This window comes from Camelina sativa, chromosome 8 (assembly GCF_000633955.1).
Source record: "Camelina sativa cultivar DH55 chromosome 8, Cs, whole genome shotgun sequence".
NCBI lineage: Eukaryota > Viridiplantae > Streptophyta > Magnoliopsida > Brassicales > Brassicaceae > Camelina > Camelina sativa.
In genome coordinates, this window is record NC_025692.1 from 24,869,101 (window position 1) to 24,882,852 (window position 13,752).

The 13,752-nt window shown below is 36.7% G+C and overlaps 3 protein-coding genes across 3 annotated transcripts; 2 read left to right on the forward strand and 1 right to left on the reverse strand.

The window, feature by feature from the left end:
• On the forward strand, positions 3,522-8,852 carry LOC104708450 (ABC transporter G family member 22). Its single transcript, XM_010425024.1, has 11 exons — positions 3,522-3,632; positions 3,816-4,238; positions 5,606-5,676; positions 6,126-6,361; positions 6,450-6,605; positions 6,701-6,884; positions 6,974-7,282; positions 7,377-7,664; positions 7,741-8,025; positions 8,104-8,211; positions 8,304-8,852. The coding sequence occupies exons 2-11, from the start codon at positions 3,833-3,835 to the stop codon at positions 8,517-8,519; spliced, it is 2,259 nt and encodes a 752-aa protein (XP_010423326.1). The 5' UTR covers positions 3,522-3,632; positions 3,816-3,832; the 3' UTR covers positions 8,520-8,852.
• On the forward strand, positions 9,704-10,258 carry LOC104708451 (probable splicing factor 3A subunit 1). Its single transcript, XM_010425025.1, has 2 exons — positions 9,704-9,923; positions 10,007-10,258. Exons 1-2 carry the CDS (start codon positions 9,747-9,749, stop codon positions 10,109-10,111), a joined length of 282 nt encoding a protein of 93 aa, XP_010423327.1. The 5' UTR covers positions 9,704-9,746; the 3' UTR covers positions 10,112-10,258.
• LOC104709909 lies at positions 10,426-12,689 on the reverse strand. The gene is made up of 2 exons (XM_010426451.1): positions 11,197-12,689; positions 10,426-11,110 (listed from the first exon to the last, which is right to left on the reverse strand). The coding sequence occupies exons 1-2, from the start codon at positions 12,687-12,689 to the stop codon at positions 10,426-10,428; spliced, it is 2,178 nt and encodes a 725-aa protein (XP_010424753.1).

Below are 13,752 nucleotides of genomic sequence, written 5' to 3' on the forward strand. Positions count from 1 at the left end.
TGGAATTAACGTTTTTTGTTCTTGGCTTTGTGTTTATCAATCCTTATATTCATGTTAGAAATACTTTCGTGTAAACGCAAATAGAAATTTCTTATGTTTGTGTTTAATATTTACGTTGTAAAAAAGTACCAACACTCTATAATAGCATGTAAACGCAAACAAACAATGGACGACGTTTAGGCCATATACTTATAGGATCCAATGACAAAGGAACAAAACGTAGGTATCAGTAGAAGCCGTTCATCACTTCAGAAGGAAGAAGAAAACAAAATGTTGGGCCTGCTTCATTTATTGGCTTTTGTGATTTAAGACATCGATCCTTGACAAAATCACAACCTGTCCGTAGCTTTCTTGCACCACTGTACGTGACTACACATTGAGGCAGTACAAACACTTACACATTACGTACCAATTTATACATTCAATTGTAGTGTTGACCTCACATGGAATTTATTGTTTATAGTACATTTGGTAGGCGTAAGTCAATTTATAGTCCATTTTAAAGAAAATACTTCTTCAGAAACAATCATGGGTTCGAACCATCCCATATTTTAAAAACCAATTAATACACACCAGTATTTAAACTAATCACTAAAAGGTTTGACAAAAACAAATCACTACAAATACGTACTTTTTGGGGTCCTCTTTTCATTTGATGTAGTAAAATGAAAGGCTTATAGCAATCAAATAGTTAGGTTTAGTTTTTTTTTCCCCTTCTTTGTCATGGATTCAGAAATTGTAAGATCTCTAACGGTTGATTCTTGTCGATCGGGATACATACAAATTCCAAAATTAGCTTTCACATTATTATGACGAAAGGAGCAAAACTAGATACAAGGAGTCAAGGACAATACATTGGATCTAGTACCTATATCTAAGTACCTTGTAAATCTTTTCGTGTGGCGTCAAATTTATTTGACGGAAGCTATCTGTAGAGGCCACTCTATGTGCTTCACTATCGTATTAATTAATTATTACGCATCGATTATGTAATGTTAACACGGTTGAGATTGCATGAAAAGAATGTGAGGTCAGATTAACCCATATTGTCAAATATATACGTAATAATTACGAAGATGTGATGATAATAAGTACAAGAAAATCCGTAACGAAAGCTAAATAAATCTCAAAACTAACCAAAAAAAGAAAAATAAGATAAAAGCTTTCGAGTACAAAACATATTTGGCAGGAAGAAAGCATCCAAAACCAGCTTTTTAGGAAGTGCCCCGTCTCGTAGGTAACATGAGATTCAACTAAAGCCTCACAATAGTTTCCTACAGTTTCCAAACACACAATATTAACATATATAAAACATAACTGTCCTTTTTATTTTATCTTCTTTTGCTGTCTTTCATGAGGGCTAATCTGATAAGCTAATAAGGTTAAGAAAATTTAATGCTAAAAGTTTTGTAGTCGGGAAAAAAATAAAAAAATCACTATTGTTGATACTTTTGAATTTCTCCAATGTCAACACAATTATAATATGGACAAATACGTACGTATATATATATATATATAATAGATTGTATATTTGTAATTGGCCGGACACGTCTACGGTTGATTTATTCAATGATGATTTTGTATAGAGGAAATTGGACATGCATGTCTCATTCACTTTGAAATTAAAATTTGAATAGCATATAGCATTTTGTTTTCAACATAATTGTAGGAAGAAAAAAAGGATACATGAACTACCATTTTTATTAAGTACCGGAATTTTTTCAAACAAATTCAACCTTTCCTTTTTAAGTTAAATATTTTTGTAGATATTGATTAAATATTCTTTATAATATAGCAAATCCCCTAGTAGTGGCAGAGTTGGGTTTGAAATGCTCCCATTATTACATCTAAAGAGGAATTGGTTCCGTTCGCCAACAATATTTTCATTATTTTCTTTTAAATTATTGTGTTATGTTTCAATTTCATGCAATGAAAAGGGGTAACTAGACGACTCAAATAATTATATGAGATTGAATCATAGTTAATCAACAACAACAAATAGTCAGATGATTTCCGTATCTTTATTACAGGTGAAATTATGAAAGAAACCAATGCATAAATGTCACATAATCGAGATAATCTGAAAATGATTCCATGTTAATTGGTACATTTCTAATCACGAATTATGTCGTTCCAAAAGAGGAACCGAGACAATAATTGATTACTACAACTGCTTAAGTATTCAACTTACGAGAAAACATGTATATATTATGATATTCGTATGTCCCACCACGTGTACGGTCAGGATGTTAGGAAGCTTCATACATAGCTGGAAACATCGTGTCCGCAAACTATCGCTATTACTCGTCAAGTGATTATACTCAGCGGCTCAGCGCTACAATACGAATATGATGAATTCATCTTAATATTTTGAAATGTAAACACACAAAAAACGTATATACGCATGATGATCAGAGTGTAATCTTTATAATGGTTAGAAACTGTGCATGGTTTTAGTCATTAGGATATTGAAGCCAGATTTAGGCATGTCGTTTTGATTTTAATCATGATGTTTTGTTAGACAAATTCAAGCTATTTTAAAAATGATTTCCAAATTCAAGACCGAATTCCGTACATTTTTAGAGATCCGAGTGACCGAGTCTAAACGGTTGATGATACTAAAACTCGAAGTATAATGTACACCAACGTAATACTACTTCACTAATCTATCGCCCATTTGGTACAAAACTTTGAGAATTGTGATCGGTTTTACTCTCAATGCAAACCTAGCTAGCTCAAACCAATATTTAACGAAAATAATTAAAATTAATGTCAATATTTAATTAGAGTTAACTGCAAATCGTTTTAATGCTTATAAATGATAAGTTTGGTATCATTATATCTCAATTTAAATATTCTTTCAGTTTTACACAAAAAAAAAATAATAATAAGATTTTCTTTTTGTTCCACATAATATCGTTTTTTATTTTCAGTACAATTTTAAAAACTAATTCTCTAATTTATTTATATTATTTTACTTTATTTATTAGGAAAAAAGTTTGTAGTGTATTTATAAAGGATACTGTATAATTTTTTTAAAAATGGTATGCAATATTAAATTATGTTTCTTACGAAACAGAAGGATGTTAATATTAAAGATGTTTTTATTGATACTTTAGAAAAAAACGGCTAGTGAAATGAACTTAGTGCATTGGCAGCAGGTAAGTATATTTGTAGAAGATACCATCACACCCGAGATTGAGTCTCGGCTCCTACGAATATAGGAATTTGGCTAATGGACCGGTCAGTCGTCGTGACTGGTTGACAAAAAAAAAAAAAACTGCTAATTAACATCAATAAGATGTTTTATTAATACTTTAGAAAAAAACTGCTAACGTCAACTAAATGGTATCGTAATCCGTTATCCTAGTCCTAATATCAAGAGATGTACACGGACTAGAAAAAACCACTCGACGATTCAAGAAAAAAAAAATTACAATATGAAAAGTTGAACATTAGGGTATTATCGTAATTGGAGTTGAGCCACTCATAAATGCGACTATATAAAGAAGGTTGAAGAAGCAGCTTAGAAAGGGTGTCACAAGTTTCAAGCTTTAACATCGTCTCTACCATAAAAACAAACCTCTTTCAAACAGTGGAACACACACTTTTTATCTTTTAGTTCCCCAAAGGTATCGATTCTATCCATCTTCTTATAGTCATTCCTGTTTTCTTGTATCTATTTATATCTTATCTATTCCTGTAATTGGTATCAAATGTTCATTTTGTTTTATATATATTCCATTCAAATATATCATATTGAACGTAAACAAATTTGTTAATATGGATTATGATTTATGGTTTGTCGTCGGCAGTTCTAGGAAACGCCATAATGTCAATGGAAAAGCCACCGTTGGCCACCGGTTTAGCACGAACACGATCGGAGCAGCTATATGAGTCGGTGGCCGCAGCCATCAAATCACCTCACGGCTCCATGGACGCTAACGGTATCCCTGCGACGGCTCCAGCAGCCGTTGGAGGAGGAGGTACGTTGTCAAGGAAATCAAGCAGGAGGCTGATGATGGGGGCATCTCCAGGGAGGAGTGGCGGAGCCGGAACACACATAAGGAAGTCGAGGAGCGCTCAGCTTAAACTCGAGCTAGAGGAAGTGAGCAGCGGTGCGGCTCTGAGTCGTGCTTCTAGCGCATCGCTGGGGCTTTCGTTTTCGTTCACCGGGTTCGCTATGCCGCCGGAGGAAATCTCCGACTCGAAACCGTTCAGCGACGACGAGATGATACGTAAGTCGTGTGAACTCATCCTAAGGATACTTTCGTCATATTAAGTTACGATGTTCCCATGCTTAGAGGGTAGTATGGTCATTAAGACATGCAAAAATTAAATGATATGATAACAACGGATACATGATTGGTGTGCGTCGCTTTGCCTTTTTTGCATTAGAGAGTTGGATAAATTATTTAACAGAGAGATACAAAAACTGTTGAGCCTTCTAATTTACTCCACGTGTTCTCTTTCTCGTGCAAAAAGAAACTCCCACCACTTATTTTCTTTTCACTTTCTTTTTCTTTTCATTTGCAAATTTGGTGGTGCTGCAATTAATATATATTTATATTTATATAGGCAAACTTTTAATATGTAATGAGAAAAGCATTAATATCTTTGTCGTATTAAATATTTTATTTGGTCAATCCCAGTGGTTTAAAAGGGCTGGTTTAAAGCGATAGTATTTGTTTAACTTACTTTTAATTCTATATTACCACACATGACATAAACTCGAGAGTGCAAAACTATTCTTTGAATCTTATGATGTTGGCCCCATATTCAAAAAAGATAGATAATTAAGTGCTTCCAAATGCCCGATATTGTTTTTAAAGAAATAGTACTAATTGTTTTTTGTTAAAGATGCATCATATGCCTACGGCCACTTACAACGGATGTTTAAAGTTAATATTGTACTTTTGTTTGTTTTCTTATATATGTTGATCAATCTGAGCATTTGTTTTAATAAAAGTCAATAAGTCACCACTAGTGATTGTCATAAAATTCGAAGTTGTACTATTTGTTTTGATAACCATCAGACAATCATAGTTGTACACTTATTCTGCATTATTCTCACTTAATGATACAATTTTTTTGTATTAAGTACATACTACTATACTTATATAGGTAGAAACTTACGTAACTAAACAAATTAAGACGTACGTAGCGGAAAAAGGAACAAAATAGAAACTAGCTAGTGATATGTAAACGTCACGTCGTGATTGATTCACCAACTTAACAGCTTTTTATGACTAAGTAGGTTAAAAATTGGTGAGAACAAGTCAATGTATCTCTACTAATTAGTCAAAATTGTGGGTCCTGATTTTGGAGTTATTAAGCGTTTGGTCTGTTGTAATCTGCAAATGATGTACCTCCAAAGTCCAAATCTTACGTATACGTAAAAGACGTTTAGTAGGCTGACAAAGATTGGCCAACATATAGTTTTACACATCGTATATTATAAGCTCACTTACCATATAGTGTGCTTTGGTGTTAACTGTTAACATTCACCTACTTAAAGATTCATTCACTGAGTCCCTGGCTTTTTTTTGTTTTAATATAATTTATTGAGCAACGATGAATCAACGGTATAACCTAACTGTTTCAGCGGAAGATATTGAAGCGGGAAAGAAGAGGCCTAAGTTTCAAGCAGAACCAACATTACCCATCTTTCTCAAGGTAAAATACTCATATATCCAAAGCAGAGGAAGAAGAGAGAAATTAAAAAAACAGATGGGGTTCTTACAAAGAGAAATGTTAGAAATTTGGATTGACGTAGTTAGTGGTTTTTGCGTAAGGGCCGGATTGATCTCTTTTGGTACTGATCTTCTCTGTTTGCACAGGCACTGAGAGGAGATCAGCAAAAGAATAGCACACAATTGTCTCTCATTCTCTGTATCTACTTTTCATCAGGTTCAAAAGTCTTGTACATGATCTCATCTTACATGAAATTTGTGTACAAGACTTCACATATACATAGTTTTAAGATTAGACAAATAAAGGGGGGAAGAAGTGAAAATGTTTAATAAGATTTCTCAAAATAGCTAGGTTTTATTTCATGAGTGAGGTAATCGATCAAGACTTAGTGGTGTTTTTTTTTTTTGTGTGTGTGTGTGAAATTGATGTAGTTCAAGGAAGTTACATACAAAGTGGTAATAAAGAAAATGACTTCATCTGTGGAGAAAGAGATATTAACTGGGATAACTGGGAGTGTGAATCCTGGTGAAGTTCTTGCTCTCATGGGACCTTCAGGGAGTGGCAAAACAACTCTTCTTAGCTTGCTCGCTGGCCGAATCTCTCAATCCTCTACCGGAGGCTCTGTTACTTACAACGACAAGCCTTACTCTAAATTCTTGAAAAGCAGGTTAGTATTTTTTTGCCCTAAAACTCTCACACTCCGTTGTAAGAATAAACATGGAGACTTAACAATTGGTTCTTGGTTTTTGTGGTAGGATTGGATTTGTGACTCAAGATGATGTTCTGTTTCCTCATCTTACCGTGAAAGAAACGCTAACCTACGCTGCTCGTCTGCGGTTATCCAAGACTCTAACGAGAGAGCAGAAGGAGCAACGAGCTTTAGATGTTATCCAAGAGTTGGGTTTGGAGAGGTATGTTGAATCTTTAATTAGGTTACAACTTACAACATAACAAGAGTTAGGTTACAAAATCGTGGTCTTTATTTTAATAACTTGCATGGTTTTAGGTGCCAAGACACTATGATTGGAGGGGCATTCGTGCGTGGTGTATCAGGTGGAGAGAGGAAAAGAGTTTCTATTGGAAACGAAATTATCATTAATCCTTCTCTGTTACTTCTCGATGAACCAACCTCTGGTTTAGATTCCACTACTGCTCTTAGAACCATTCAGATGCTCCACGACATCTCCGATGTTTGTTTGCTTTCTTTGTTTTCTTCAGACGATTTGTATATTTTGCTTTGATTTTTGTCTGAATCTTGAGGAAAATGTGTTGGGAACAGGCGGGGAAAACAGTGATCACAACGATACATCAACCCTCGAGTAGGCTCTTCCATAGATTTGACAAGTTGATTCTATTGGGAAGAGGAAGTCTTCTATACTTTGGAAAATCATCAGAAGCTTTGGATTACTTCTCTTCCATTGGATGCTCTCCTCTTATCGCCATGAACCCTGCAGAGTTTTTGCTCGATCTAGCCAACGGTAACATCAATGATATCTCTGTGCCTTCTGAGCTAGATGATAGAGTTCAAGTTGGTAATTCAGGTAGAGAAACACAAACTGGCAAGCCTTCTCCAGCTGCTGTTCATGAGGTTATTATAGAAACAACAACTAACATTCCTAGCATATTAAGATTACCTGAAACCGTATTAAGTTCTGATATATATATTGAAATATTGTAAGCAGTATCTTGTGGAGGCATACGAGACTCGGGTTGCAGAACAGGAGAAGAAGAAACTAATGGATCCTGTGCCACTCAACGAAGAAGCTAAGGCCAAAAGTTTGCATCTAAAGCGCCAATGGGGAGCTGGCTGGTGGGAGCAATATTGCATACTGTTCTGCAGAGGACTCAAAGAACGGCGACACGAGTACTTCAGCTGGTTGCGTGTTACACAAGTTCTTTCCACAGCTGTCATTTTAGGGCTTCTCTGGTGGCAGTCGGACATTCGAACTTCAAGAGGACTACAAGATCAGGTGTGTTATTGGTTTGAGAAACTAGGTTTTTACTGCAACGAGGATGAAACTCCTATGCTTTTTTTTCTTCTTGCAGGCCGGTTTGCTCTTCTTCATAGCTGTTTTTTGGGGATTCTTCCCTGTTTTCACAGCAATATTTGCGTTTCCGCAAGAGCGAGCGATGTTGAATAAGGAGAGAGCAGCGGATATGTATAAACTAAGCGCATATTTCCTAGCTCGGACCACAAGTGATCTCCCTCTCGACTTTATTCTACCTTCCCTCTTCCTTCTTGTCGTCTATTTCATGACAGGTCTTCGCGTCAGCCCATATCCCTTCTTCTTGAGCATGCTCACTGTCTTCCTTTGCATCATTGCAGCTCAGGTATATACAGTTCAAAATTATAAAAAACACTACAAGTAAAAGTTTAATCATAATGCTGATTATGGTTCTCGTTGTTAGGGACTCGGACTTGCTATTGGTGCCGTTTTAATGGATTTAAAGAAGGCTACGACTTTAGCTTCAGTAACAGTCATGACATTCATGCTTGCAGGAGGATTCTTTGTCAAGGCAAGTCCTCTGTTTCTTGATTTCCTCTGTTTTTAACTTTCTCTGTTTCTTGATTTCCTCTGTTTTATTGATCTCCTTGTCTCTTTTCACAGAAAGTGCCGGTTTTCATCTCGTGGATACGTTATCTATCTTTCAATTACCACACCTACAAGCTTCTTCTAAAAGTTCAATATCAGGACTTAGCTGAATCCATCAACGGGATGAGAATAGACAGTGGACTAACTGAAGTAGTTGCACTCATTGTCATGGTTTTCGGTTATCGCCTCCTCGCGTATCTGTCTTTAAGGCAGATGAAGATCGCAACATAACTCATTTTCCACACGAAGAAATAACATAGAAGAAGCACTAAGGCCATAAAGAGTGCGTCAGATCCTGATGATCTTGACACGACCAATCCTTGACAACGATTTAGAGATTGGTCCTAAGATTATTCCTGCTTAATTACAAAATTTACAAAAAGTGTTAATGAGTTTGATTATATGATTGGGTGGTGAAAGATGTCTTGATTGGAGAAGCTATCGACCTATTTTAGTTTGTATTAGTAGATCAAATCTAACAATGGTTCATGTCTATTAACCAGAAGAACCTTATGGTTTGATCAGATCTTCTTACGTATCAATCCAGTTACTCTTAATCACTGATGGTTGCTGCGGCTTCACTTGTGTGAGTCTTCTTCACTAGGGTTGTTGTATATATTGACTAATCCAGTCCCATCTGTGATCTGTTAGCTAAAATTTGATCAAATCATAGAAAAATAATGTTAAACGTAATATCCGGCAATTAAAGAATAAGTCATTGCTAAGACATAATATTCTGAAATTATAAGCTTAATTGATTAAGGCCCATTAGAAAACGGCCGAACGAGTTTCGTTATAAATAGTAGCTTTAGGGCTCATAGTTGATATTTTTTCTAGGTTTTCTTCTTCGTTTCCTTGGTTCCCAAGCTTTAGGTCACCAAGTTGCGGCGGAGCTATTCCCTCCCCGCTGAGGTACGGTGTTTCTAGTTTCTGTCTCAAATCATGTTGTCCAATTCAAATCAAGGTCAGGCGGATCTCCGGCGGCGGGTCATGGCAAATAATGTGAGTGATGCAAGATTCAGGAGCTCAGGTCCTAACGCCTCAGCTAATCTTCAAGTTCCTCAACCTAATTATGGGATGATGCAACCTGCACCACATGGACCACGTAATGATTTCATATCGCGTAGAATGTTTCCAAATAGATTTCCGCCGAGTGTGGCAATCAGTGAGCCACCTCTAGAAATCAGAAGACTTGTCGAGGAAACTGCACTTTTGATTTCCAAGAACGGGTTGGAGATTGAGAGAAAGGTCATGGCCCTTAATATAAATGATGCGAGATTCAACTTTATGTGGAGCTCAGACCCTTATCACGCCTTTTACCATCTCAAGCTTACAAACTACCGTGCTCAGAAACAAGGTGGAGCTCAGGTTAACCAATATGATGCTCCAGCTAGTCACGAGCGTGTTGTAGGTGAAGCACAACTCCATCTTGAGCGTCCTCAACACCTTTCAACACAAATGCAGCCTGGTACGCTTGTGCACCCTCCTCCACTGATACCTCAGTTTTCTCAGTTTCAAGTTTCTCCACCACCAGCTATGCCAGCTAGAACGTTTCCTCCTCCACCATTGCCTGTACATGACGAGTCAGCACTTGCTCCAGAAGTCAAAGAAGACAAGTTTCTTGCTCAACAACCGGTAAATTTTCTTCTCTTAAGAGTCTTTTTGTTTGTTTCGTCTAACTTGACTTTGTATCTACTTAAGCACTCATACATTTTCAGTGTTCCTCCACCATCGGTGATGACTGGGAAGTCATTGACATCCCAGTGCAGTCTTTCTTGGAAAGATTGGCAAATTGGGAGATGCAAATTCCAGCAAACAAATAGAAGTTAAGTGGAAGAGTCGGTCTTTGTAAAAGATGCAGCTGCGAAATGCTTTTCAATCTCTTAACTGTTCTTTAATCTTAAACATATCTTTATTATGTGATGTGATTGATACTCATGGTAGACTAAGATCTATGTTTCTTGAATTCCTCTGTTTTATGTTTTATATTATGCCCTCTGTTTCTGTTCTGAGTTCCTTTGTTTGTGCTGGTGTTTGTTTATCTCATAATCATATACATAAAAGTAAGGTTTCACTCTCTCCTTATTGGTCAATTTATCATTCTTTTTTTTTTTTGCCAACAAATTACAAGATTGACTCAAACGAGCCAATTAAAAGGGAAATTGTTCACAAAGGTGATTGGAAGCGATTCCACTCTAGCTCGACGCGCCAGTTTGTCTGCTCTACCATTTTGTGATCTTGGTACCTGAACTAGAGAGAAAGACAAAAATTCCCCTTTATCTTCTTCGATAGCGTCCAGGTATGTCTTGAAAGCAGGCCATTCGGAAGGCGAGGAAACCATCTTCACCAAATCAGAACAGTCTGTGAGAAAGACGACTTTCTCGTTGTCAGCACCAATCATACATCTCATTGCCCAGACAAGGGCCTCTACCTCTGCATGTAGTGGCAACAAGCTACGGCGAGAATTAGATGCACCCATGGTGGGAAATTCTCCCACCGGAGAAATGCAATACCATCCTCTAGCCATAAACTGATCAGTCGCCTTCCAAGAGCCATCTACAAAGCATTGATGACTAGACCCAAAGCCATGACCTGTGTTACAAGTCTGAGTCATAACTCTAGATGGAGGCCGAGGGATACTAGAAGGGAGAGATCCCGGCAGATCGTCCTGAGCTGAAGACCAAAGTCTGGATTCCTCCTCCACCAACCGTATAATTGCTACCGGGTTGGAGTCCAAATTACTGAATAATTTATCATTTCGGGCCTTCCAGATATACCATAGAATCCATGGGAACATGTCTACCGAAGGAATGTCTTGAAACCTCCAGAATAAGGAGTCCATATTATCATATACAGAGTCCGATGGGAAGCAGCCCGAAGAGGTCGGGAACTGGGACAGCCCCCAAACCTGCCTAGCCGGAGGACATAAAAAGAGAGCATGATTAACTGTCTCCTCCGTCCCTCACAAATTGTGCATTCCATATCACAACTTAATCCACGGCGTCGGAGATTAGCTGTGGTTGCCATGCAACCTGTAATTGCTTGCCACAGAAAATGTCTGAGTTTTGGTGGGCATCGAATTTGCCAAACAAATGTCTGTAGAGGGATAATATTGGGACCGGAAATGGGGAGACCACTTTCTGGTTTCTGCCGCAAAGCTTGATATCCTGATTTAACAGTATAAACACCGGTTTTAGTCAAATGCCACCCCAAACTATCCGGTGTGGAAAGATTGCCAAGGGGTAATGCAGAAATAAGGGCTACATCCTCCGCCTCGAACGAAGCCGAAAGCAATGCCAAATCCCAGGAACGTGAAGTCCTGTCAATGAAATTTTCAACTCGGAGTGTTGGATCAACTGGCGATCCTGAACACAATGCTGGTCTCGGGGATTGAGCAGGTATCCAAGGGTCTGACCATACTGAAATGGAGGCCCCAGTTCCTACCCGTTTAATGAGTCCTTTGTTCACCAGAGAGCGAGCAGAAATCAAACTACGCCATCCATAATATGGGAAATAAGATTTAATAGGATCCAATGGATCAGAATGCCTATAATAACGTCCTTTGAAGACCTTTGCAAATAAGGAATCTGGAACTGAGATCAACCGCCAAAGTTGCTTAGCCAGCAGTGCGGTATTGAAATCATCCAGACACCTAAAACCCAAACCACCTTCCGTCTTGTCAGCACACAGCCTGTCCCAGGCAATCCAGTGTAAACCCCGAGTTTCTCCCGAAGAGCACCACCAAAAATTAGAGATGGCACTCGTAAGTTTCCGTGTAACTGTTTTCGGAATTCTAAAACAGGACATGACAAAGGTCGGGACAACGGTTGCAACCGATTTGATCATAACCTCTTTCCCTCCCCGGGATAGTAACCTGGCAGGCCAGCCACCAGCCCGTTTTTGTAACCGATCTTGGACGAAAGAGAATATATTGGTTTTCGACCCACCAAGACTTTCTGGGATTCCCAAATAGGAGCTCATACCACCTAAAGTAGTAATGCCCAGAATACCTTTTAAATCTTCACGCACTCCCGCATCTACTGTATGTCCAAATTGAACTGAGGATTTCTGGAAGTTTATCCTCTGTCCAGAAATACGTTCATATTCCCTTAGAATCCCCAGAATAACTTCACACTGCTCCTTTGTGGCCCGACAGAAAAACAGACTATCATCTGCAAACAGTAAATGTGAAATTGTCGGGCACGCAGTGGAGACTTTAATCCCCGTGATAAGTTTAGACCTTTCCGCCTTCCGTAAATTTGCAATAAGGACCTCCGTACAGAGGATAAAAAGATAAGATGACAAGGGATCTCCCTGCCGGAGTCCTCTAGCCGGTACTATGGACCCACGGGGTTGACCATTTAACAAAACACTATATTCAACTGATGTCACACACCACATAATCCAAGAGATCTATTTGTCACTAAAACCAAATTTCTGCAGTAATGACTCAATAAAGGACCATTCTACCCGATCATAGACCATTCTACATGATCCAAGAGATCCATTCTTTTTTAAAGAATAGTTATTTTTAATTAAATAAAAATATAATAATGTATATTAATCTATACTTTAAATCCACACTATACTACTAAATTGTAACTGCAATTACATAAATTATGAATTGACTATTTTTCTCATTCATTTTCATTCAAACAAATCATCATATATATAAAAGTAAGGTTTCACTCTCTTCTTATTGGTTGATTTTCATTTAATACTTTCTATTTTTTTTTTTTGCTTTCTAATTGTTTAATTGCTTTAAATAATATTTAAGATCCAATTAACACAATACATTTAATTCATACATTAAAATAAAATTATAACTGAAAATAAAATAAATTATGCATTAATCATATTCCACCACTCAATTTTATTCAAACACAATAAATAATATTTGTAACTCCAATAATTCTAAATGTAACTTCCATCAATTCTTATCATATAAATAATCATTGCCTCATTCTCTCATATTTTTTACTTTCTCATTTTCACATTCTCTCATTCTCTTCCACTTCTTTCATTCTCTTCCACAATATCTCAAATAATTTTTTTTTTTTAATGTTTTCAATTTCTTATTTTTGTTGTAAGGGTTACAAAAAACCAAATGAAATATCATTGTAAAATTTTAATGCTAAATTTTAATTTTAGAGTACATGATATATATATATATATATATATATATATATATATTTTACATTGTTTTTATCTTTAAAGATTCATCTCCATTATCTAATTTGGATTATCATCTTATAAGTAATTATTCTCTCCTCCTTTCTCACCAATATCAAATGTTGTTATATCTAATATGTGTTGTAAGAGCTTGATTCTATATTTTAATTTAGAAAGTATTATATATAATTAACATTTTTTTCAATTTTTATTTTATTTATATAAAAATAAAATATTTCTTTTATATTTCTTGCCTTTCTAATCTATTCATATTTATTTTTAAAATTTCCAT

Excerpts from the sequence above, each read along its gene's own strand:
- LOC104708450 (XM_010425024.1), top strand. The coding sequence starts at position 3,833 with ATGTCAATGGAAAAGCCACCGTTGGCCACCGGTTTAGCACGAACACGA. Across the intron at positions 6,362-6,449 it reads TCTAAATTCTTGAAAAGCAG|GATTGGATTTGTGACTCAAG; the intron begins GTTAGTATTTTT and ends TTTTTGTGGTAG. Across the intron at positions 6,606-6,700 it reads CAAGAGTTGGGTTTGGAGAG|GTGCCAAGACACTATGATTG; the intron begins GTATGTTGAATC and ends GCATGGTTTTAG.
- LOC104708451 (XM_010425025.1), top strand. The coding sequence starts at position 9,747 with ATGCAGCCTGGTACGCTTGTGCACCCTCCTCCACTGATACCTCAGTTT. Across the intron at positions 9,924-10,006 it reads AGTTTCTTGCTCAACAACCG|TGTTCCTCCACCATCGGTGA; the intron begins GTAAATTTTCTT and ends ATACATTTTCAG.
- LOC104709909 (XM_010426451.1), bottom strand. The coding sequence starts at position 12,689 with ATGTGGTGTGTGACATCAGTTGAATATAGTGTTTTGTTAAATGGTCAA. Across the intron at positions 11,111-11,196 it reads TATGTCCTCCGGCTAGGCAG|GTTTCAAGACATTCCTTCGG; the intron begins GTTTGGGGGCTG and ends CTTATTCTGGAG.